This window comes from Hemicordylus capensis, chromosome 2 (assembly GCF_027244095.1).
Source record: "Hemicordylus capensis ecotype Gifberg chromosome 2, rHemCap1.1.pri, whole genome shotgun sequence".
NCBI classification, from domain to species: domain Eukaryota; kingdom Metazoa; phylum Chordata; class Lepidosauria; order Squamata; family Cordylidae; genus Hemicordylus; species Hemicordylus capensis.
Window position 1 is genome coordinate 25,492,718 of NC_069658.1, and position 23,639 is coordinate 25,516,356.

Genomic DNA, 23,639 nt, shown 5'->3' on the forward strand with positions numbered 1-23,639 from the left:
AATTTTTTAAAAAGTTTTTTCCATCAAGGCAATACCAAAAATATGTGTTCATTGAATTCCTTATAACATCTTCTATCAATAGGAACTAGTTTCATTCTTTTATCTGAATCTTTGGCCGAGTAATGCGATTTTCTTCTGTAAAACTGAGAAAAAAATCCATTACACTCGGATTTGCTGATATATATCTGATCTGTAATATATATTAAGTAGTAAGTAATGTCTAGAAATATTATTATTTGAGGTAAAACTGTATGATTCAGTGTTTTAGCCAAATGTTTTATCGTAAATATTTGATTTTATTTATTAAACACTTAAACTATAAACATGCCTAAGTTTCAATTTTATTGTGTTAATGTTGGAATAAGGCACAGGAAAGTATTCAAGGGATACCACTGAGCAGACTCATGAGTACTTCTATAGAAGCTGATATCTCTAGGTGCATTATATGTCAAAAACCAAATAAACAAGGACATAAAACCACTGCAGCAGAAAGGGGAAGAGAGAAGGTATATTTAGCAGCAGAAATCCACAGTGGTGACATTCTTCATAGAATCATAGAATTAATTCTCTTGGGCGTGATGTAGAATTTGTTTACCACTGCACAAATCATTGTTACAAGTCTTACACACTTAACAAAACTCTGGAAACATTCAAAAGGCAAGATCTATGATAATTTACAAGAAGGAGAAAAGCAAGACACAGAACAAACATGGCTGCAAAAAAAGACTATGGGCAAATATCTCCACTAGAAATCCACCAACTCCTTCAGTTGACCCCTGCGAGCTTCCGTGTGTTGTGTGCGGCAAAAAGTCACATAATAAAAATCAGAGAGAAGCAACGTATTTGTGAAACATCTAGGACATCCACCTTTGGCTTACCCTTGCTTCACTCTTAGAGCTATGGATAACTTCAACCATGAAGAAGCCACACTTTCTGGTTTACGAGGAACACATGATACAGTCGTGGTTCTTTTTCAAGGAATGCCACGATCAATACAAAGTAAACCAAAAAATATCAGAATCCATTAAATGGAAAGGATGCAAGCCAACTTAGGGGCTATTGTAAACAATCAACACCTGTGCTTCTTCCGAAAGACTTGACAGTTCCTCAAGATATCTATAAGATACCATGCAATGCCATAAAAAGGAGGAGGCAGTAATAAGTATGATACAAGCTTTAAGTGGTTTGAGTGAACAAAATTCTTTAACCTGGTCAGCAACACATGCCATTGTCTCGAAAGCTGATGTTCCTCTCCAACAAGTTGGTTTTCTTCCAGTATTGCCATATCCACTTACGATATATGATAGAGTCTACTCAGCTATGAAAAACTTCCAAAGCCTCCTAAGCAGTCTTCAGCAACCAGCAATACCTGTTACCTGTGATGGAGTGTACCACATTGCAGCAGAAATACAGATTTCCACTGGTGAATTTACCAACATTGTGCTGTTAATGAGTTCCTTCCACCTAACAAAGATACTTCTAGCATGCCCAGGGAAGTATATTGAAGGTAGTGGACTAGAAAACATTTTTATTGAGAACTCTGTGTTTGGACCAAAAGTGACTGAAAGTGTCCTAGGAGGAAGTAATTACGTACACAATCAGTTAAGGGCATGTTTATGCTGGCTGAGGTTCTAGAAAGGCTCAAGTGGAAGGCAATCTGTTTGATATTCATCTCCATTTTATTTCTGAATGATCCATTCAGCTCATGGTGAATTCTAAAATTGTAATCTACTTGTGTGATATTCAGCAAAGCTTGGAAAACATTCTGAATGGCAAGAACTATGATATACCAGTTCCCACTCAGCAATGAGTGGGAACTGAGCCTTTTTCGGAAGGACATTATAGAAATCGAATTAATAATAATGAACTCTTTCCTGTTTGATGGGCCTATGATGCCGCCAAGTGCCTTTTTAGATCTATTTATTGTCTATTCAAGAGCCAAGTCTACTCTTTCTCCATAGTCTACTCCTTCTTCTTCTTTCCCAATGTTCTCCGAACCACAAAATGGCCAACCATACATTTTTCGTAAATTTGAGGTTGCCTTGTCTCTAGACCTCTCATTTGTTCAAGACACAAAGAGCACCACCTCAAATAGTTAATCCTGTCAAACACCTGAAAAAGTGGTTGGAGCTGCTGCACAGTGTTTAGGTGAAGAACCCAGTTCTCCTCTCTGTCAGCAACGAAACCACTTCAGGAGATAAGCTGGATAAAGGAAACCCTCCAGATATCTGTACTGCTCTGACCACTCAACATTTTTCTCTGTGAATTTGTCAAGTTCTCTGATCATGTCTTCTGATTTTTTTGGAGAGTTCTTCAGACTGTAACTGTGAGCCGTCTCTCTGCTGCGCATATTACCAACTAAATGATGTACTTGATCAGTCACACTAGAGATATTTTCAACTTCAGTGATGAAGTTTGAGTATGTACAAGCCAGAGAGAACCCTTATTTCAGTGGAGGTGAAGTCAGGCTTCACAACCTACTTACTAATGAATGTGTTCTACCATCTGTATCCCAAAGACTGCTTGGATTTTGTATAGAAGGGGAAGAAGAGTACAGAACGTTTCGAGAGGAAAGGTATCTGATGTGATTAAAACCACTATCAGCTCCAATTAAGCAGCAGAAGCTCTGCAATTTCAAAACTTTTGGATATTTCAACAAACATCCACATGAATCATCCCATGTTGGCTCATCAAATCAGATCAAAGAACTAGCCCACGCTCAAAGGATCCTCAACATAGCTAGAGAAAGAGAAGTGATGATGTCAGAAATATTACTCTATGATCTAAATTTATGGCCTTCCCTGCTGGACCATTGCGGCACTATTATCAAAGCTGTCAAGTATGAACTTAGTTAGGAATTAATTAAGAAGCTTGAAAGCACTGACTTCAACTTTGATAAAACACACACCCTGTCAACTTGTGTCATCGTTGATGTGATGGAGAATATGGAGAATCCCAACAAAAGACATTTTCACATTTAGATATTTGTTTGACGCAATACGTAGTCTCGTAAACAGTGTCTGCACATTCAGCCGTGTCGACTACGTGTTTGATAGTTACCTGACTACATCAGTAAAAAATGCAGAGTGAGAGAGAAGATCCACTGTAAAACCTCTGCCAGTGACATCAATAACTCCAAGCATAAAACTTCCTGTACAGATGGATCGATTTTGGGCATCCGTTGATAATAAAAGACTGCTTCAGGACACTCTAACACACTTTGTCCAGGAGCAGTCTGTAAACTGTGAAACGTACTTGACTGGCCTCCTCCACAAAAATGGACCTTCTCCAGCTCTGAAAGTTAATGGTGGACAGGCAAGCAATGCTGAAAATGACTTACAAGTGCCCATTGAAGAGACAGACCTATGCTTGCTTCACTGATGCATGGAATAAGACGTGTAGTTGTCCTGTCTAACAACACTGATGTTCTAATCCTGTTGATCCACTTCTTCAAATCCATTCATGAAAATGAACTTGTCAAGCTGTGGTTAAGAAAGTCAGCTTCAGATGTTATCCCTATTCATACACAATCAAGAAAAATGGGCTCATCTCTTTGCAAAGTCATTCTCTGATACCAGTTCCCTGTGCTAATGAACTTCCAGATGATTTGCTCACAACTTGTGGATGTAAAAAGTGTGTTGGAGGACTGTGCCAACGCCGTAGACATGGCTTCAACTGTGTGTCTTTTTGTAAATGCGGAGCAGGTTGTGAAAACAGTAAAGAAACTGAGGGTTAATTTCAGTGACAAGTTACTCAGATTTTTTAATATAAAATTAAGTATAATTTTTGAGAATTTATAAAAAAAATTGTTCTAACTCTTTTTTTAAAAAAGCATACAAATGTAACAAACTACTAATTTTTGTATTAATAAATAGAAGTTGAAAGAGATACTTTTGTCCCCAACCCTGACTTACTCACTTAATTCCAGTATAGAAAATCGCATTACTTGGACCAAGATTCAGATAAAAGAATGAAACCCTCCCCTAGCTACGCCCCTGATATAGAAGCAACATTTTCACAGGGAACAGAGCTCTCTCCAGATCAGGATGCATGGAGGATAGCTCTGGCAATGGTTACTGGCAATGACAACTACAAAGGGTGCCTCCCTCCATGCTCAGTGACAGGCATCCTATTGGTTTCCAGTCACTAGAGGTGACCAGTGCTACTGGAAACCAATGAGATGTCTACCTTCATGGCACCTGCTTAAAAGGTTTCCAGGGGCACCCCCATTGGCCACCTTCACAGGCAGAGTATTTGACATGGTGCACCTTTGATCTCCAACAGGAAGGCAAGACTAAGAAGTCAACGTTTAAAGTTATTGCTTTTTGTACTCAATGTAGTTAGAATGTATTGCAAAAGAAAATATACCGACGTTTTACCTCTTCTGATTAATTCTTTCCCTTCATCTATTAAATCTGAAGTCATCTCATTGTCTCCCATAAATTGCTGGAACCCCAGAAGATTCAAACACCGAGTTCCTAAACTGATAAAAAAAAAATGATAAAGATGTTTCATTGTTAAAAAAGAAAACCAAACATTAACTTCAACACAGAGGTAGAATGGCCTTCTTCTATCCTCTGCTAACTGAGCAAAGAGGCACCTTTTCATGTGGTGAGTCTTTTATATTTAGGAGGAGGAGGAGGAGAGCAACTTCACCTATCCATCCCCAGAACTGCATCCCTCCAGTGGTTGCTGCTTGTGTTCACCTTATGTTTCTTTTTAGACTGAGTCCCCTGCGGACAGGGAACCATCTGAATTTTTCTATGTAAACCACTTTGAGAACATTTGTTTAAAAGTGGTATATAAATATTCATTGTCATGGAGATTTCTATATCAGGAGGTATAGAAACACAATAAATAAATAATGCTTATATATTTCTAAGAAACAATGATGAAAAGGCTAAAGAGTACAAAAGCATAGACCATAAAGGCTCTAATAATATCAAAGACTACAGCAGAATTGAAATTTATGTACCAATAACCAGCTAATAAAGAGGTTGTGAGCACCCCTTATGGGATCCAAATTAGAAGCCTCCTTGGCCATCCATAAGGCACACAGCTCACAAGACATATGAACTCCATGAAACATGGGACAGGCAGGATGATTTAGGTTTGCTCTAGATTTCTGTGGTCCAAATCCAGTAATCCTCAACATATTTAACTGGAATGTGCTACAAGAATCCAAGAAGTTTATGTGACTAAATACCTGAAGCTGGCAAAGAACTATGGTGTTTGCATTCCTGTACAAGGATGGCATTGACATTTTTTTTCATATAGAGTCTGCAATTTGAAACCCTTTTGTCCAGAGCTGTTAGGAATGGCCCAAATGTGTCCCTAAAGGAGGCTTTACTTGGGAAGGAAGTAGCAGTTAAAGAGTCGTAACAAGACAAATCCAAGCTACCTATTACCTACCTGAAGTAAGTAGCAATACAAAGGAGGACAATCAGCATGGGGTAATATATATAGAACCCATCTGCAATGAAGGACAACACTTTCATGGATCCCATAATCTGGGGGGACAAAAGCAACCAAGGTTAATAAGATTGGGGAGCATCCATACTAAATTACTCCTGCCTATCCCTATTGAAATTAAGTCATCCTATAGAGCAACTCCTGAGTAGTACAACGTACTAGTAACTTAGTCTAGAAACTGCTTGCATGTTTTTAAATAACAGTTTTTCTACATGGTTTTAATTACCACTCAGCATGCTTTTGTTACTGTAATTTTTAGACAGTAGAATCCATACTCTGGTATTTTCATATGTAATGTGAAGCATGAATAGCTTCTTATACTGGACTAAATTGGATTATAATTAGTCAGAGATTAGGTTGCTACTTAAACGATTTCCTGTTGGATGAATTTACACAAACACAATCAAGTAGAATAGGAGGGTATTCAGTGGTCCAGTTCAGACATAATGTAGACTGTAATTTAACGCTATATGAAGAAGCCTAAAGGGAGCTATAAGCTTCTGCACGTCTCTCCCCTTTCCTGCATGTGCAAGGAGGCAAAAATTGCAGTTCTACATTAAGTATGAACTCCGGAAACTAATTATCTATAACTAGGAGAAACCAGGATATCAAACCCTGGTTTGATAACTTGGGAGTGTTTTAACTCTAGCTAGTCTTAAAAAAACCTAGTTCTGAGTTTGTACATAATGGGAAGTTGTGGTTTGTTCTTCAAATGAGAAAATTTTTTACTCTCCTCCTACTGCATGCAAGATGAGCAAGAGTGTGAGACTCCACAACTCTCTTATCATTACGTCTCAGCTGGGCCTATGTCTGATGCCAACTTTCATTTTTAACTCAGAGTAAAACTGCTTATAGGCTGATTTGCATCTAGAAGTCAAAACCTTGCTCTATGCTACCACCTGCTGACAGAAAACTGCATTGTGGCTTTCTATTCTCTCCCAGGAGCTGCTTTTAATCTGTAATACCTCAGATGGCTTGAGCAATGCACATATTTCATCCCAATGTCTTTGATCTGAAGAAGGTGTCCTTGTAATTATTCTGCTTAGACTCCAAATGTGCAATAGAAGTTGTACAAAGAGATGGTCTTGATAGCTAAACAAAACTGTGGAACTGCCCTTCCCCTAAAAGCATCACTGGAGTCCAGTGAATTTAATATTGGCCTAGTCTACTCGCCAACCTCAACTGGTGGACCAGCTGTCCCTGGAAAAACAGGCGTCAAAATGGTGCTCGAAATGACGCAGTTTTGTTTCAAGTTTGAAACAAGCTCTTTATTTTAAGGTCAGTTTCAAGCCAGAATAGATCCGAGCTTGAATCAATTTGCACATCTCTAGTTTCTATGTCTTTTGCATCCTGACCTATCAAGTTTGGGTGGAGGACTAGGGTTCCTACTCCGAGTCTCTCGAGAGTGCAGAGATACAGGGGATTCAATTGGATCACATGCTGAGGTGACAGCATCAGAGTCATGGGGGGGCATGTATATAGAGAGGAGAGCTGATCTTGTGGTAGCAAGCATGACTCGTCCCCTTAGCTAAGCAGGGTCTGCCCTGGTTGCATTTGAATGGGAGACTACATGTGAACACTATAAGATATTCCTGTTAGGGGATGGAGCTACTCTGGGGAGAGCATCTAGGTTCCAAGTTCCCTTCCCGTTGAGAGAGATTCCTGGCTGCAATCTTGAAGAAGCCACTGCCAGTCTGTGTAGACTTTACTGAGCTAGATAGACCAATGGTCTGACTCAATATATGGCAGCTTCCTATGTTCCTATGTATGGCAAGTCAGACAATTTGCCCTCAGATGGTTGAGGCAGGGCTGGTGTAGGGGAAGGGGGTACCATTTTGGGAACTGTGGGTACCATGGGCTTCTGTCCCCCCGCCCCTGCTGTGTTCAGCAGGAGCGGTTTTAAGTTTTGGCACTTTAGGTTACTTTCTCTCCTTAGGCACTAAAGGCTTGTTTCCCTTTGACACTGGGGACCTGGGCGCCGAAGGCACAGTGGCCTTTTTAATGAGTTAGTCAGTTCCACTCTTGGTACCGACAAAGGCTCCACCCCCTTCCTTGGTTTCAATGGATCGCCTCTTGGCGCCAACGGCTCTGCCCCTTTAGCAGGGATGGGTGTTATGAGCGAGGCAGAGGAGATTTGTGTCGAGGCTGTCATGACTGAGCCTGAAGGCTCTTGCAAAGGCAGTTGTGGTTCTGGAGCAAAAGGCACAGGCAGGGCATTCTGAGCCAGGGTAGGAAGGGACAGAAGGACTGGGTAACACATCTGGGTCTGACTGCATTGTCCCCACTGACCATTTAGCTTCAGTACAGGTGGTATTTAGGGCAGGTATTCCGTAACAAAGGAGCTCGCTAGAAGAACCCTCTCCCACAACAGAGCATGGAGAGAGCTGTCCAATTACAGCGGGCTTGCTCTGTAAAGCTGTGGCAAATTGATCACGAGTCTGTGAGATGAGATTTTACCAGGCAGGCTAGGCAAAAGGAGTGACCATCTGAGGAAGGCCTGTTAGTGGAGCACTGAGATCAAAGTCTGAAGATCACTTTTGTGGCCACAGGAGGCCGGGAGGTAGGAAGGGAAAAGGGGCGTGAAAGCAAAGTAATATGCCAAATCCAGAGAGAGAGATATGAGAGGGATAGTTAGGCAGAATAAACAGTACACAATAAAGAAACCGGGACTAACTACAGTGGTCCCTCGACTTACAAACTACTCGACTTAAGTATTTTTCGAGTTACAAATGGCAGTTTTAGATCCGGTTTTAGATGCGGTTTTTTCGACTTACAAATTTTTAGATGGGGTTTCCTCGACTTACAAATTTTTAGATGGGGTTTCCTCGACTTACAAATTTTTAGATGGGGTTTCCTCGACTTGCCTGCCTGTTTACTGCCTGTTTATTCTTGAAAAGAAATGTTCCTGTGCAGTTTGCAAGCCTTACTGGGGGTCTGGGTCTTTTTTCTAGGCTCCGGAACGCATTAATCCGTTCCCAATGCATTCCTATGGGAAACCGCTTTTCGACTTACGAATTTTTCGACTTACAAATGTGCATTCGGAATGGATTAATTTCGTAAGTAGAGGGACCACTGTACTTCAAATTCCTGGTCAATTGTGTCAACAGACAAAACCGAGAAAGGAACCAAAGACGCTGGAACTGCAGGGGTCGGCGAAAGATGGTGGGAGAGAGATAGGCTGTCTGTCAGCCAGAGCAAGCCCTTCCTCCGCCCCCCCCCATTTCCCCCTTATTTGAAAGAAAGGTTCTAAGTTTGGTTCTGCACAGGCACAACTCCAAGTGTGATGTACAGAGACCACAAAGAAGAACTGGCTTATGTGGCCTGCTGACCTTATAATCGTGGGAAAATGAGGGTACTGTGGATGTCTCTATTAAATCGGCAATGTAGGACAATGTGCTCGGTGGTTTCAACTTGCCCAGCATCGCAGGGGCACAGATGTTCTGGAAAGGGAATTTTCTTGAATCTTCCATCTAATATAGTCAAAGGGAGGGCACTGCAACGAGCTACGGTGAAGGCTCTTCTGTGGTTAGGGGCCTCTAGCTGCATTAGAGATGCAGCAGATGCCACTATGTACTTTAGGCTTTCAGTGATAGGGAGGTTTGAGGCCCTGCCTAGGTCAGTTTGCCACTCTGCGTCCATTATACACTATTTAAGAAGTGTCCGGGCCTGCTCATAACCCAGGGAAAGTAGTTGGCAGGGAGGAGCCCCAGTGATGTTAGTTTTGCCAGCAAGGTTCACTTCCAGGTGGATTGGTATCCATCCTCCAGCATTAATGGAGCAAGGCCCATTGGGAAGAAGGATAGTCTTAGCCAAAAACCGAGTATGGACAACTATACTCTGGCCTCCACTTCCACCAGGTCTGCCTCCAGTAGTAAACCAGCACTGGAGACACAGCAGGGTACCTGGAATACTGCTCTTAGGAATTTGGACTGGACAAGCTCCAGAGGGGCAATGTTGAAGAAGGGGCCCAGCTGGGCTCTGTAGGGAACTTGTGCCAGCGACTTAGCTTTAAATAGTCTGATGGCTGCAGGTATGTAGTAGCCTGCTTTTGTCCACAAGAATTTTAAGATGGTGGCAGTGCTCTACTGGGAGACTAGTTGCCATGCACCTTTGTGGTGCTGGATGTGGGAAAGACCACCCCCAGGTATCTGAAGCATGAGACCTGCTTGATTGTGTTCCCATTTGTGTGCCAGGAGTGTAGCACACAAATTCAGTCTCCTGGCGAAGGCCATGATTTTGGTTTTATGGTAGTTTATTTCCAGGTAGTCCTCTTTATAGTATCAAGCGAGGGTCTTCAGTGCTCTTCTAAGTCCTATGGGGGTCCTAGAGGGAACTGCCACATCATCCGAGATTGTGGAATGCGCTCCCTGCTGAGATACGATCCTCCTCATCTCTGGCAATTTTCAAAAAACACCTGAAGACCCATCTTTTCACCCAAGCTTTCTCAGCTTCCTAAATTTTGGGGTTTTTTAAATCTGGTTTATTTTAAAATTAAAAACCCGATTTTGAGATTTTAATCACTGTAATTGTTTGATTATTGTTTTAAAATGTTTTTAAATTATTAATTGTTAGCTCTTTACTGTTTTAGTGGTTTGTTTTAATTGTAAACTGCCCTGAGCCATTTTGGAAGGGCGGTATACAAATCTAATAAATAATAATAAATAATAATAATCTACATAAAGCCACGAGTCTAGGGGGTGGTCTTAGAGGGAACTGCCACACTGTCTGCATAAAGGAGATGTGTTTCTCTGCCAGCATGGGGGGGGGATGGAAGTCCAAGTGGTTTAAGTGGCCCACCATGGCATTTATGTCAAAGTTGAATAGAAGTGGGGCAAGTATGCAATCTTGTTTGGTGCCCTTATAGGTAGGAATGGCACTTGACAGATGACCTTGGGGGTAGTGATGAGCAAGAACAGGTTTGAGCAGTCGCGGTAGGGAACGGTTCCCTTAAAAAGCAGGTAAGCAGGTCCTTACCTGCTCCTGCACCGCCCTAACTCTTTTCTGGGCGTGATGCATGCTCTACAAAAAGCTGTGTACAGCTGTGGTACTGCCTCCTGTTCACAGGATCGGCATGCACTTGGCCACCGCGCATGCATAGGGAGCAGCACCACAGCCACGTGCAGCTTTTTGTAGAGCGAGCTCTGTGCCTGGCAAAGCAGTGGGGAGGCGCAGGACAGTTAAGGACCTTTTTAAGGGAACTGTTTCATGCCAAACCGGTTCAGCTGCAGGCACTCAAGCTGGTTCAGCGCTTCCATGAGGCAGTGACGAACTGGTTTGTGTACATCCCTACTTAGGGGTTGCATTTGACTTTCAGGGATGTGCAATCGTGAAGGGTATAGATGAGAGATAGCAGGCGTCGGTCAAGGAAAGCTGGGTTGTAGAGACAAAACCCAGCTTTTCATGATTGTCTGGGCCCACGGAACTTCCTCACACCCACCCCATTTGGATGTGGGTAACCTGACTTTGGTATCCAAACTGAAACATCGTCCTACATGCTCCCATCCTACTTGGGTCCTGGGCCATCTGTGTGTGCGATTGGCATTAAGAGCAACTCCCGGCTGCCATTGGCCATCTTTACTGAGTTCTGTGGCCAGAGGGGCAAAGCAGAGTGGAACTATTGCTGTACTAAGAGCTGCTTCTCTACTGCTAGCAAGACACATTGTGGGATACTGAAGGACCCAGCTCCAGCATTTTTCCCTCCTGGAGTGTGCATCAGCACCATCATTTGGGGGTTGGGTAAGTAAACCAAAGCAGGGGTTTGAGTCATCTGGGAGACATGGGGTATGGAGGAGAGCATGCCTCTCCTCGAACCCATATGGTTGTGTGAACAAGCCTACTGAGTAGTGTTATACATGTTTTGCTCATGCAACGGGGGAGAGATGATTTTTGCCAATTCCCCTTTCCTTCTGCTATCCTCAATGGTCTCCCCAAATATGTCCCCAAGGGTCTCAGAACCTTCAGGGACATTTTTAGGGGTCATCAGTGGCAGCAGAGGAAAAGTGGAAATCTGCAAAAAAAACCCTCCCCTCTCCTTGCATGAATAAAACATTCTTATGCACATGTGACACTAGATCAGTCATAGTTCATTTTCCAAAGTTAGAAATTTGGAAATTTCTAGAAATTTCATAAAAACATAGCTGATAGAATAATACTTGATACTTCAAAGAAACATAATCCTGACAATATGGAAGTACTGCTAGGTGAGGGTTCTGCTGACACAAGTGGTATCAAGGGCCACTTGTCCTTCCTGGGGTTGTATTCCTTCAAAAAGGATCAAGCATACACAGAGATCTGAGACCTGGTGCTGTCCATGGATATGGAGTTGATGGTTAGGAACATCTTTTAGCTGGTTTGGGCGATTTGCCAGATGCACTCTTATCTTGAGAAAATGGGCCTGAGCTCTCTACATGGGGCTAGATGGCTTGTAAACTGCAATTGCTGCAAAGTGCTGCAGCAGGAACAGTGGCTGGATCGTAATCATCTGCTAACTGAGCAAAGAGGCACCTTTTAAAAGTGGTGATTCTCTTTATTTAGCAGGGGAAGAGCTACTGGTCCTATCCAACCCCAGCACGGCATCCCTCCAGTGGCTGTTGCTGGTGTCTTTCTTATGTTTCTTTTTAGATTGTGAGCCCTTTGGGGACAGGGAGCCATTTAATTTATTTATTAATTTATTTCTGTATTTGAACTGCTTTGGGAACTTTGGCTGAAAAGTGGTATATAAGTGTTCGTTGTATATTACACTAATCTGGGACAGACAGCATTGGCTACCTCCATTTCCAGGTTCATTTTAAAGTGCTGGTCTTGATTATTTAAGGCCTTTTATAGTGGGACCAGGTTACTTAAAGGAGCACTTTCACTCATACAAGCTGCCAAAACCCACTGATCAGATTCAGAAGCTTTGCTCCTATCACCATTGACAATATGGTTGGTGAACAGCAGAGGCAGGGCCATTTGGGGCATTACTCCATAACTGCAGAATCTCCTCCCTGATGTTATCCATCAGGCTAATGCCTTGCTTGCCTGATGTTAAGATGTTTTTATTTAGACTGACTTTGGATGATTAATTACGTTACATTGCCCCTAGTTATTTTGCTGTCTGCTGCTGCATTGCTGCCATTTATTAGGTTATACACTATATATTATTTTTAATTAACTTGCTCAAATGTTCAATTAACTTGCACACTGCCTTGAATGCACTTCCGTGCAGAAACACAGTTTATAAACATGAAATAAAAGGAAATCTGTAATTTGTTTTTCAACCAATTGCTTTTCCAGCAATATTTCAACATCTACTGCCAAGACCAATAATTACTTACGGATGTATATGCAGTTTGTTGATTTTGATCTTGATGAGAGATTGCTACATCCATATGAGTCAAGCCCAAGAAATTCAGACACAGCGGAGGAGTCAACCGGCAAAAGAGCCTGTATGGAAAAAGTAGCTGACCATGTTAAAACCATTTGTTTCTGCTACGAACATCCCTCTCCTCCTTCCACATTACTGACAGGTTATCAAGCAATGCTATGTTGCAACACCCCCCACCCCCAACTGAATTGATGTATACTCATGCATATGTATTTGAGTATTATATCTCCTGGGTTCTCCAGATGCTTGGGAACCAACACTCACACCCTGTCCTCTATGCAATGAACCATATATCAGCATTCATATATTATATTTGTATTATTATTAATTTATATACCGCCCTTCCAAAAATGGCTCAGGGCTTCCAATAAATATTGGAAGGTGAATTATGATAACATATCTTTCCAAAATCAAGGAATAAAGTACTATCTGGGAGTAGCCAGGTTATGAACTAAGTATGCTACAGTGAATCCCTTCTTTAACCCAAGTAAACTAATTATCTACTCACATGCCACTAAAAAGCAGACTGTATGCATCTGTCTGATGGTGTGAAGCTAAATAGTAATAGTTAAAAACTCGGATCCTGAAGACAGTAGAGTAAACGCAGATACTTAGGAAAAAGATGGTAAGGAAGCAAGCCATCTACAAAACAGAGACAGATTTTGTCACACTGGAGTGACTGGGTACATTGCATCTTGCTAATAAGTGAATTAGCGGCTTTTTAAAACTTATGTCTATTTTTATAGAAAGAGATCATTATATGTAAAAGCAAATACAGAAATAACCCTCCTTTCACATTAATCAAAACAAGGGTCAGCAGCATGGTTTTAAGCATAATCTTATGCCTTCCTATTCTTAGGGCTGGTTCACATCACTGAATTTCTCCACAATTGTGTGTGCAATCAGCTAGCTGCCAACTTTATGATCACAGCTGTATTTTGCTGGCAACGATGGTAGAAATAGGCTCAGCTTACCATATATACTAGGGATGTGCACAGAATGCCATTTGCATTCCATTCCAATGGAATGACCCCATTCAGAGTTGGAATGTTCCAAACGCCATTTTGGACTCCAAAATATTGCTCTTTGGCCTCTGCGCCCTCACAGCAGCCATTTGCATGGTGGTGTTGATCAGCGGCGAAGCGGGACCGCCAGCGGCCTGTGTGCAGCCGTGGCAGCTGCCTCCGCTAACCCCGCGTCTGACGTGGGGCTAGCCACGCCCCCACATCTGACGTCAAACGTGGGGGGCTTGGTCTGGCTCCCAAATGGAACCTTGAGGCTCTGTTTGGGAGTTGCAACTTAACTGCCGAAGGGGCCGTGCAGCCCCTTTGGCGGTTAAACAAATGCTCGCAGCGTGGGCCAGGAGCGGCTCTTCCCTGCAAAAGACCTCTCCTGGGCTGCGTTGCGAAAGCAGCGCCAGACTTTTAACTCCTGAAGGGGCTGTGTGGCCCCTTCAGGAGCTAGTTAAGCTGGTGCTGCAATCACAGCGCGCAGCCAGGAGCGACTCTTTCCTGCAAAGGAAGAGCTGCTCCTGGCTGGCGCTGCGAACACAGTGACAGCCTTAGTTTAGCTCCCGAAGGGGCCACATGGCCCCGCTCGGGAACTAAACTACCACCCCTCACGTCGGACGCAGGGGGTGTGTCGGGGCCGCAAAGCACGGCCCCTGATTGGGCACGGCCTGGGTTCTTTGAACCCGTTCGCCCAATAGTAGCTCCGCCCCTAGTGTTGATCACACAAATGGCTGCTGCATGTGTGCAGAGGCCAGAGGAGTGTCATTTGGAGTCTAAAATGACGCTTAGAATGTTTCGAGTGTTCCAAGCTCAGAATGGGGTCATTCATTTGAAGGGCATTCTGTTCTGAGCTCGGAACACTTGAAACGGCCTGTTCTGAGCTTCAAACATTCTGCACATCTCTAATGTATACAGGTCAGTTCACACTAACCTTTCTCCTCACATGGTAGGGCATCTGTTTACTCTCACACACACTCGGAATAAAAAAGTGTGAACCAGCCCTTAATATGATGGCATTTGAAACAGATGAATTTAAAATCAAACTATAACAATTACATAAACATAACCATGTACTGGGCTCCTTGGAGGAAGAGTGGGATATAAATGTGATAATAAATAAAATAAAATAATAAAACCAGAGGTGGAGACAAGAGAATAGCATGTTAATGATCTGCAATTAAACATTTAACATCATAAACAAAAAACAACTTCTTTCTCATTATTAACAGAAGATGTACATATGAAAACTTATAAATATACAGTGCGTAGAAGCAAGCTTTTCCACTTCTAAAAACACAGTAGCTTAGCAAGGAAAAAGCTTTCAAACCATCTAATTGTCTAAAATTCTTCCACCCTTGAGATACAAACACAACGCATATTTTTATTGCGCACTATACCTAGGTTGCACACAACCTTCTAGTGTCAAAATATGACACAACATACAGCACTTGAGTAGAGCACATCATGTGTTAATCTGATACTTTCTTTATTATTTATTTAAAATACTTATACTGCACCCCTCCAGGACACTACTGCTCGGAGCAGGTCACAGCATTAATAAAATACATACAAAGTATAAAAGTTAAAAAGTTAAAAAATTAAGCTGAAACCACATTTAAAATTATAAATTTTAAGTTTCAAATTAATTAGTAAAAAGCTAAAAACTAAGAACACACACACTAAAAAACCTATCAGACATAAGCAGAAGATAAAACATTTAAAAGCCTCTCTAAAAAGACATGTTTAATTGTTTTTTGACAACACTGAGGGAGGGAGCATGGTGAAGCTCTACTGGGAGGGTGTTCCAAAGCCGAGGGGTCACAGCAGAAAAAGCCCTGTGTCTAGTCCCCATTAACAGAGATAACACCGGATCTCTGTTAGTGTCAGGACCATAAACAGGACCAGAGATACTGAATGAAGGCCCCCAACAGTTTCGTATGGGCGAATGCAATCTGACAGGGATTACTAGGGATGTACACTCCGGGGGGGGGCAGTTGGGGGATTTAAGGGGCAGGGAAGGAGCCCCTACTTTCCCCACCACTTCCCCCCGCTGGCACTCTCCCCAAAATCAGTGCCATGAGGCTGAAGTATACGTCCCTGCAGCCCCGGTCAGCATCATACCGGAAGTGGCTGATGTGCATGCACACAGCACACACGCGTGTTGGCCACTTCCGGTAACCTGCCCTGTCTCCAAACCAGCTCAAATGCCAGACTGCCAAAATGGTTTGGCGCTCCGTAAAGGAGCGCTGAACCAGTTCATGCACATCCCTAACAGGTACACCGGCCTCAAGCCACATAGGACCTTAAAGATCAATATCAGCACCATGAATCTAGCCCAAAAGTGGACCAGTAAGCAGTGAGGTTGCCGCAGGATGGGTTTAATACTCGTGAAGTGATTTGCACCCAGAAGCATCCTTGCAGCAGCAGTCTGGACCAGCTGAAGCTGTGATAAGGACAAATGATCTTATCTTATTCTTAGCTGGAATAAGTTGAGAAACAATAGGCTATGCACTATAGAACGTATATATTTCTTGAAGCTCTCCTGAGCCAGCATGGTGTAGTGGTTAGAGTGCTGGACTAGGACCGGGGAGACCCGAGTTCAAATCCCCATTCAGCCATGATACTAGCTGGGTGACTCTGGGCCAGTCACTTCCCTCTCAGCCTAACCTACTTCACAGTAGGGATGTGCAAAACGTTTCGGGCACAGAACGATCTGTGCCCGAAACAGCGAATTTCGGGTGATTCGGGGCCGAACCGAATCACCCACGAAAAGATCCGAGAAATTTCGGGCACGAGCCGAATCACCCGAATTTCGGGCCCGAAAATTCGTGTGATTCGGACCTCCATTTTTTTGCCTTCTTTCCCCCCTTCCGTTTTGAGCTATGACGTCTATTTGAATTTCCCTCCTTTTTGCATCCCATTGACTTCAATGCAAAAAGGTTGGATGTGACGTCTGCTTGAATTTCGGGTGCCAGGGGCAAAATAGTGGGGTGGGGTGGTAGTTCCTAATGGGTGGAGGTTACCACCCCAATTGCAGAGGGATTGGGCAAAGGGCTGATTTTTGGTGAATTTCTGAAGTTTTAGTGTCTTTGGGGCAGATAGGGGCATAATGTGGGATCTGTGCCAAAAGGGTGGGGTGGTAGTGCCTAATGGGTGGAGGCTACCACCCCAATTGCAGAGTGATTGGGCAGAGGGCTGATTTTTGGTGAATTTCTGAAGTTTATATGTCTTTAAGGTTTTCCCCGTGAAGGGTGTATCGCTTCACGTCGGGGGGAAAGGGGTGTCCTAGAGCGGGGTGGGGTTGGTTGTAGTGCCGGGTTGGGGCAAGGAAGCTACCTGAATTTTTTCAAAGGATTTGGGCAGAGGGCTGATTTTTGGTTAATTGTTGAATGTTTCGCGTCTTTAAGGTTTTTCCTCATAATAAGTTATAATGGAGCTTTCATCAGCCCCATAAGTGCACTTAGGAGGTGCTGGGGTGGCCCAGAGCGAGTGGTGGTGTAGTGCACATAGGGTGCCAACCACCCCCATGGGTTTCTAACCCATGGGGTACAGGGTTCTGTTGTTTCTGAGGTTTTCTGAGTGTGGATTCTATGATAGCAAATGAGATTTTCAATGAGACACCATGAATCCACTCTAATTTGTGAGGAGAAACCTAAGTATGTAGTACATTGCTCTGGGCTCCTTGGAGGAAGAGTGGGATATAAATGATGATGATGATGATGATGATGATGATGATAATAATAATAATAATAATAATAATAATAATTCCAAGAGGCCATGGACTGTCCACTAGTGACAAGTTAACATAGTCTTTTTAGGAAGTAAAGTGTAACTTTGTATTAGAGGTGACCCTCATTCGCAGTTCCAGCACCTATGGTTTTGTGTATGCGCCGTGGACAATGGAGAACATAAGAACAGCCCTGTTGGATCAGGCCCAAGGCCCATCTAGTCCGGCATCCTGTTTCGCACCATGGCCCACCAGATGCCGCCGGAAGCCACAGGCAGGAGTTGAGGGCATGCCCTCTCTCCTTCTGTTACTCAAGAGACCCAATCTCTTTATTTGTGGATACAAAAATAATCAAATTTCATCTATCCGTCCTTGCTGCATGGCCGGAAATGACCTCAAAGTTCATTTCTGGCCACCATTTAGTGAAACCGAGGCATTTTGTGGCTTTCTTGTATTGAAAAATAATACCTTTGATTTCTCATGGAAAATTGACAGAATTGAGGGTTTGGGGGGGGCACTGCTGGACAGCTGAAGACTTGGAGAGCATGGCATGGTAAGTTATTTCACGTTTTTCTCCCTCATCCCCACTTTTTTGCCCTTTTTTGAACCAGAGGAACCTAACCCCCCAATTCCCATTGCCTCAAAGTCTTGTTATCCACAGAAATTGGCAGGAACAGAACTCCCATGGATAACATACGAAGCTGCAACTCCCATGGATAACATACGAAGCTGCCATATACTGAATCGGACCATCGGTCCATCTAGCTCAGTATTGTCTACACAGACTGGCAGCAGCTTCTCAAAGGTTGTAGGAAGGAGTCTCTCTTAGCTCTATCTTGGAGAGGCCAGGGAGGGAACTTGGAACCTAGATGCTCTTCCCAGAGCAGCTCCATCCCTTAAGGGGATCGACCCTGCTTAGCTAAGGGGACAAGTCATGCTTGCTTCCCACAAGACCAGCTCTCCTAATGAGGGCCACCTGTATTTTAATCAGTAATATGAAAGCATCTAAACAAGGGCAAAAAAATTATCATCTAGAATATAGAGATTGATGTAATGTTATCTAACATCTAGAGGATAACGAACTCTAGTTATCCATACCATGCTAATTCACATTCATCGAAGTTTCAGTGTTTGGATTCAAGTCAGTTTACTATTGCTGACTTCAGGTGGACCAAACTGAATTAAATTTTAAGCAATTCCAATTACATACGTTATAATGAAAGTAAAAACAACAGCAACCCTAACTAATGACAGATGAGAGAAATTAACACACACACTAAAAGTCCCAGAAGTAAAAAAAAAGTTTTCACACTGACCTCTATGTAGAAATAGTTATAAGTCTTTTCTGCCAGTTGAATAAAGACAGCAAACAAGGACAAAACTGGCTTTGTGCTGAAAAATGTACACTCTGACCACACTACAATGATAGAAAATGTGGCTAGAAAAATGGCAAGAATCCTATGAAACCATGGCCGTAGGAGACACTCCCAGTACCATTCTGGAAAAAAAAGTTAAGTTACCAGGTCACTTAAAAAAAAAAAAAAAGTATACAGTGCATTTGAAAACTGCTAGTTCCAAACAGTTCTAAAGCATGAGTAACTTCTATAAGGGAGAGATGAACAGGGATATGGAAAACATGCACAGACACCCCATTCCTTGCTAACAGCCTGTTGCACTGTCTGTGCATGCACCACTAGGCAGGGGGACATAGTTCCATTATATCTATGGAAATCATGCTCGAGTGCTATGCTTGCCATGGACTAGGTTGCGCCCTTTGTTTTATGAATAGTTTGCTAGTCTTTATTAAAAACATATTTTATATAAATGATAGTACATACCCACAGTTGGTGTATAGAAATACTGTGTAATTTTGTTTTCTGGTTCTTGAGGTTGAAAAGTATGGACAAACTGACGAGTGGCACTGGTTTCATTTTTTGCCACATCTTCCAGGTAAAAGGCTTGTTCTAAAAGAATTCGCCACTGGACCTGGGTACGACGATGCCTTTGAACAGAATAAATTACCTACGAAAACAAAACCAATGTTCTAGTTATTTATAGCAACTACATCAAGTAAAGTAGGGAGATGAGAAAAGCTGAAACATTGTTCAGATAAGCCAATTAAGCACTAAAATACTACTTTTTAAAAAGATAAAGCACACTTCATTGTCAGAACATATGCACACCATGTATATGCCCAAAATAAACTAGGAACCATTACTCATGGATAGTAATGGCTATGGCTACCAATAATCTCTTATGAACTCCTGCTACCATGAATGTACTGCTATCTGCCATGAATGTAACACTAGCTAGATGTCATGTTAGCGGCTTGGGTCCAAGCTATTTAAAAGAGGACCTCCTTTGTCATGAATCCTGCCGCCTGTTACAATCTTCTGGAGAGATCTGGTTACGGTTGCCACCAGCTTGTTTGGTGGCGACCCAGGACCAGGCTTTCTCTGTGGCTGCCCCGGGGCTTTGGAGTAGGCTCCCTGCTGAAATAAGAGCATCTCCTTCTCTGTTTGTTTTCAGGAAGACCCTCAAGACTCTCCTGTTCTTGCAAGCTTTTAATTATAATTTTAATAATCTGTTTTAATAACTGTTTTATACTACTGTTTTTATTGTGCCTCGTGTATTTTAATCTGTGTTTTTAAATATTTTAAATTTTGTACACTGTCTAGAGGTGTACATATCAGGTGGTATAAAAATATGATGGATAAATAAATAAAGACTATCCAGGGATCCACAAGTTTAGGCTTAGCTCACTAGCCAGCCATTTTTTTTGTGGCTGCCACCTCTCTTCCCTCAGATCCTTTTCTGGCAGACACAAGCAGAGGTCTCAAGGAGAGGAGCGGGTCTTCTGTCACTTGGGATATGGAGATGGTCAGAAAGAGAGGGAGCCCTCTCCCATTGCTCAGAAAGCATTCATGTGGTTTCTTACTTTCTCAGAAATGGCAGTGGAAATGAGACCTCTGGGGAGGAGATCTGCAAGGTGCTGAGTGCCCTGCTTGCCAAAGGGCTGGGGCCACTCTCCACTGAAAAGTGTTTTTGTAGATGCCTGGTTATATCTGTGATTTATATATAGATATATTCATATATCTGTCACTTTTCGTATTTATTAATCCTTGACTAACATCAATACAGTTTTATCTCACCTGCCCTGTAATGTCTGGGCTGCATATTATCATGAACTGAGTCACATCTATCTGCAATGCAATTGGGAGAGGAGAGCTGGTCTTGTGGTAGCAAGCATGACTTGTCCCCATAGCTAAGCAGGGTCTGCCCTGGTTGCATATGAATGGGAGACTTGATGTGTGAGCACTGCAAGATAGTCCCCTCAGGAGACGAAGCCGCTCTGGGAAGAGCAGAAGGTTTCAAATTCCCTCCCTGGCTTCTCCAAGATAAGGCTGAGAGAGATTCCTGCCTGCAACCTTGGAGAAGCTACTGCCAGTCTGTGAAGACGATATTGAGCTAGATAGACCAATGGTCTGACTCAGTATATAGTAGTTTCCTATGTTCCTAATGTGGCAGAAGTTTAAGAAATTACAAGTATTATCTACCTACCAGTTTAGATGTTCAGCTTTTCTAGTGCCATGGACAGACACTGCTTTGGTGTCTTTTTACAGGTTGAACTTCTTAGAAAAAGAACTGCCCTCAGGGGCATTGCTATGCCTCCAAAGGATCGGGGGCCTGTGCCTAGAGGGTCACAGTGCCATTAGGCACCAAATCTTTTTTTAAAAAATATTATTTTTGTGTTCCTGCTGTGGCCTGGGCTCCTGTGCCACCACAAGGTGAGAGTGGGGGACCTTAGTTGTTCCTGCCGTTGCCTTGGGGGCGGTACTCGGTGTCCTGCCATCATGCACTGCTGCGGGGGGGGGGGGCAGCCTTCTACACTCCTGCTGCTGCTTGTTGCTACCTCAGGGAGAGCGGCCTTCAGCACTTCTGCCGTCACCAGGATGGCGACAGTGGAACTAAACAGCGTGCTGCATGCAAAAAACCTGGCTGGGAAGTGGCGTGTGCACACCTGCCGCCACTTCCCTGGGCACTTTTCACACACCAAGCAGTGGTGGCGTGCTGTCCAGTTCCTCTGCCGCCATCTTTGTGGTGGAGGAGGCAAGATGAGATGCGCAATGTGTGAGATCAGAGATACATATACCCCCAGAGCATTGGGGGCATGTGTCCCACAGGCCCCGCCCCTAATGACAACACTGGCTGCTCTAAATACATTTAATCCACGTGTTTAGGTCGAGCCACCTACATACCTGCTTGTGAAGCTTGACCAGGGATTTCTCTGTTGGATAAGTATTGGGCCTTTCTTCAAAATCTTCATAGTCATCCATGTTTCTACCCATTCTTTCCTGATACTCAGGAGGACACTACAATGAGAAGAAGATAAGCCTCAAAACATGTACAAATACAACACACCACCTCACTGAAGCCAGCGTTTAACACGTAACAAAGCTTTGTGAGCAGCTGACAGCCCACTCACCTACTCTCCAGCCCGAGCACAGCCAGATCTTGGCTTATCCCATATCCTAGTCCTTTAATGCCGAGAGGGGAGCCAGAATGGCCACTGGTGTGCTTTTCTCCTTTGAATCAAGGCCAAACTAGATGCTAAGTTAAGACTGTCTTCTAATTATGGATTTAACACAGGAAGCAAACTGGAAGTGTCTCTGTTCTAAGAATGCATCCATGGAGTGGGAGAGAAATGTGGATTGGGACTGCGGAGAGGAGTAGGGAGGAAAACAGCACTATTTGGACCACAGAGAAAAAACACCATGGTATTCTTGTTGCACTCTTTTAGTCTGCAAATGCTATGGTGGGGAGATGGGGCCAACAGAAGGGGTGGGTTAGTGGTGCACCAAAAATTTTATGAGATTTGATTTTTGATGCGTAAATTGATGTTAGGAGGATGGAGCAATCTTAATGAAAAATCCCTACCTTCAACTCTTTTGTGGATTTTTCTTTTTCTTGTGGCTGTTCACAGCTATTGTTCCTCTGAAATACAGCTACTTCTGGACCATTTTTAAAAAATCTGAAATAATTTCATCACTATGTAATCCAGCCAATCAGGGTTGGAGTAGTGAACATGATGTCATAACACCATGTGTTGTCACATATCCAAAGCTGATTGCCGACATCACTTATGGCAGCCCAAAACTTGCCACTGCCTTCACCTTGATGGGAAGGCTAACATATCACTATTGCCTAAGCGGCTGGGTTGATAGTTCCTGCCTTCCCATGCTTCAGACAGTTTCATTGCCTTCCCAGACAGTTTCACTGCCTGTCTGTACTGCAAGGCAAATGCAAAGCCTGGTAATACTGTGAAGGTAATATCTATGGAACCATACTCTCTAACCTTATCATGCCAGAATTTAACACTGTTCTTTAGTGAAACAGGAGTGCAACAATGGACAGGTGTGCTCAACGTAACTAAATATTCCAGTTAATATTCCCATTTGTGAAACTGTTTCTAAAACTTTTAAGCAATTGGTTACCTTTTTTAATATTGTATCCACACACTTTCTCAGGGGGTGGTTGTATTTGATGCTCTCATTTACTTTGCGGACCTCCTGTTTAAAGGAGAAAGAGATCAGCAATGCATTTTCTACATAGACGTAATTGAGGTCTCCCCCACACTTTAATTCATGAGCAACTGAAACTATAATGTAAATTTAAAATATTTTCTATCAAGTAACCAACAATGTAGTCATATTTGTGACTGTTTTGAAATAAATATTGGTAACTGTTGCGAAATAAATTTCGATACAAAATATGGCAGCGGCAGAGAACTCGTTCTGCACCATGGTGGTCCTCATATTTCCCCCATCAATCAAGCATTCCTATGACCTTCTGGTTATAGGAAAGTTTGATTGATTGGGGGGGATATGAGAACAAGAGCAAATAAGGACAAAGGGGCGGGAATAATGTTTAAAAGCAATGGCTAATTGCTTTTAAAACACTGATTAACCAAGTGTTCGTGCTTATAGGGGTATGATGGGAGTCCTTGAGGAACTCCCTCTGTCCCTCTTCATGAGCACAGTTGGACAGGAGCCTTTAGACTCTA

The 23,639-nt window shown here is 42.9% G+C and overlaps 1 protein-coding gene across 2 annotated transcripts in view; it reads right to left on the reverse strand.

Moving 5' to 3' along the window:
• LMBRD2 (LMBR1 domain containing 2) overlaps positions 1-23,639 on the reverse strand; it is a 50,365-nt gene that overhangs the window by 12,442 nt on the left and 14,284 nt on the right. For both annotated transcript variants that reach the window (XM_053295285.1, XM_053295287.1), the window contains 8 exons: positions 23,071-23,145; positions 21,835-21,948; positions 19,414-19,597; positions 18,892-19,073; positions 13,347-13,480; positions 12,789-12,897; positions 5,413-5,510; positions 4,380-4,483 (listed from right to left, as the gene is read on the reverse strand). In XM_053295285.1, the coding sequence (XP_053151260.1) occupies positions 4,380-4,483; positions 5,413-5,510; positions 12,789-12,897; positions 13,347-13,480; positions 18,892-19,073; positions 19,414-19,597; positions 21,835-21,948; positions 23,071-23,145 (1,000 nt within the window). The remainder of the gene's footprint in view (positions 1-4,379; positions 4,484-5,412; positions 5,511-12,788; positions 12,898-13,346; positions 13,481-18,891; positions 19,074-19,413; positions 19,598-21,834; positions 21,949-23,070; positions 23,146-23,639) is intronic.